Below are 1596 nucleotides of genomic sequence, written 5' to 3' on the forward strand. Positions count from 1 at the left end.
CGAGGCGGCGGCCAGCGGCGCGGGGGCCCGGCCAAGAGCAAGAGCCGCCGCAGGAAGGGCGCCAGCGCGGTGTCCGTGGAGCCGCACCGGCACGAGGGCGTGTTCATCTACCGCGGCGGGGAGGACGCGCTGGTCACGCTGAACATGGTGCCCGGCCTCTCGGTGTACGGCGAGCGGCGCGTCACCGTGACCGAGAACGGCGTGAAGCAGGAGTACCGCACGTGGAACCCCTTCCGCTCCAAGCTGGCCGCGGCCATCCTGGGAGGGGTCGACCAGATCCACATCAAGCCCAAGTCCAAAGTGCTGTACCTGGGGGCCGCCTCCGGGACCACCGTCTCCCACGTCTCTGACATCGTCGGCCCGGACGGCCTGGTCTACGCTGTGGAGTTTTCGCACCGCGCTGGCCGCGATCTGGTCAATGTGGCCAAAATGCGAACCAACATCATCCCGGTTCTGGAAGATGCCCGGCATCCGCTCAGGTACCGCATGCTCATCGGGATGGTGGACGTGATCTTCGCCGACGTGGCCCAGCCGGACCAGTCGCGCATCCTGGCTCTCAACGCGCACACTTTCCTGCGCAACGGTGGCCACTTTCTCATTTCCATCAAGGCCAACTGCATCGACTCCACTGCGTCCGCAGAGGCTGTGTTTGCTTCGGAGGTGAAGAAGCTGCAGCAGGAGAACTTGAAGCCACAAGAGCAGCTCACCCTGGAGCCCTATGAGAGGGACCACGCGGTGGTCGTCGGGGTCTACCGCCCCCTTCCCAAGAGCAAGTAGCAGCCAGAGCAGGGTCTCCCTGGGCTCTCCTCAAGACTGTTGTGTCCAGTCTTCTCGTGTATGTGGGGGTGTTTTGGCGTGTGTTTTGTTGTTTTTCTATTAAACCACTTAAAAGAAGTAATCATCCAGTGTATTGGTGAGGCCAGGCTAGGTTTTGCTACAGTGACAATCAGTCTCCCACTTTCAGGGGCCTATCGGCTGTAGTTATTCTAATCACCCCAGTCCTTGGCTCCCATTTTCACAATACTTCCTCTAATCAAAAGGGCAGAGAGGAGCTGGGGATTTAGCTCAGCGGGATGGTGCCTGCCTGGTAAGTGCAAGGTTGTGAGATCGATTCCTGGTACCGGAAGAAAAAAAAAAAAAAAAAAAAAAAAAAGAGCAGAGAAACCAGCACCTGGGAATTGCTAATGCGATTTTCAAGTTCCCCTTAGAAATGATGGGGGCATTTCTGTTCATATTGGCCAAGTCACGGGCCCCTCCTCATTCTAGGGAAGGATAGTGGCACATTCAACCTAACTCAAAGCAAGAATCTTAACCACATGAAGTTTTTAGCACTGTATTCTAAGATTGTTTGCCTTCACTATTACATTTAATCGTTCCACCAGCTCTGAGATGGCTTTGTTACCATCCCACATAGTGTGCAGAGCAATAAGGCTTTGGAAGAGAAACGATTTGTCCAAATTTAGGTGGCCAGGAGGGAGGTAGAGCTCAGTGCCACTTTTTGGGGCCTAAATTCACCACCCTTTCCTTGGCACCAGGAGGTTTTTACCTCCGAAGCATGGCACACCCTGGGACATGATAGAGCAGGGCTCTCTGGCC

The 1596-nt window shown here is 55.7% G+C and overlaps 1 protein-coding gene across 1 annotated transcript in view; it reads left to right on the forward strand.

Annotated features, from left to right (window-relative positions):
• LOC102022676 (rRNA/tRNA 2'-O-methyltransferase fibrillarin-like protein 1) overlaps positions 1 to 894 on the forward strand; it is a gene marked incomplete in the record, with an annotated part of 1566 nt that extends 672 nt beyond the window's left edge. The window contains 1 exon segment of the mRNA XM_013507629.1: positions 1 to 894. Coding sequence (XP_013363083.1) covers positions 1 to 777 — 777 coding nt within the window.
• Positions 895 to 1596: the final 702 nt, after the last annotated feature.

Source organism: Chinchilla lanigera, unplaced genomic scaffold (genome assembly GCF_000276665.1).
Source record: "Chinchilla lanigera isolate Chin_1 unplaced genomic scaffold, ChiLan1.0 scaffold00007, whole genome shotgun sequence".
Taxonomy (NCBI): Eukaryota; Metazoa; Chordata; class Mammalia; order Rodentia; family Chinchillidae; genus Chinchilla; species Chinchilla lanigera.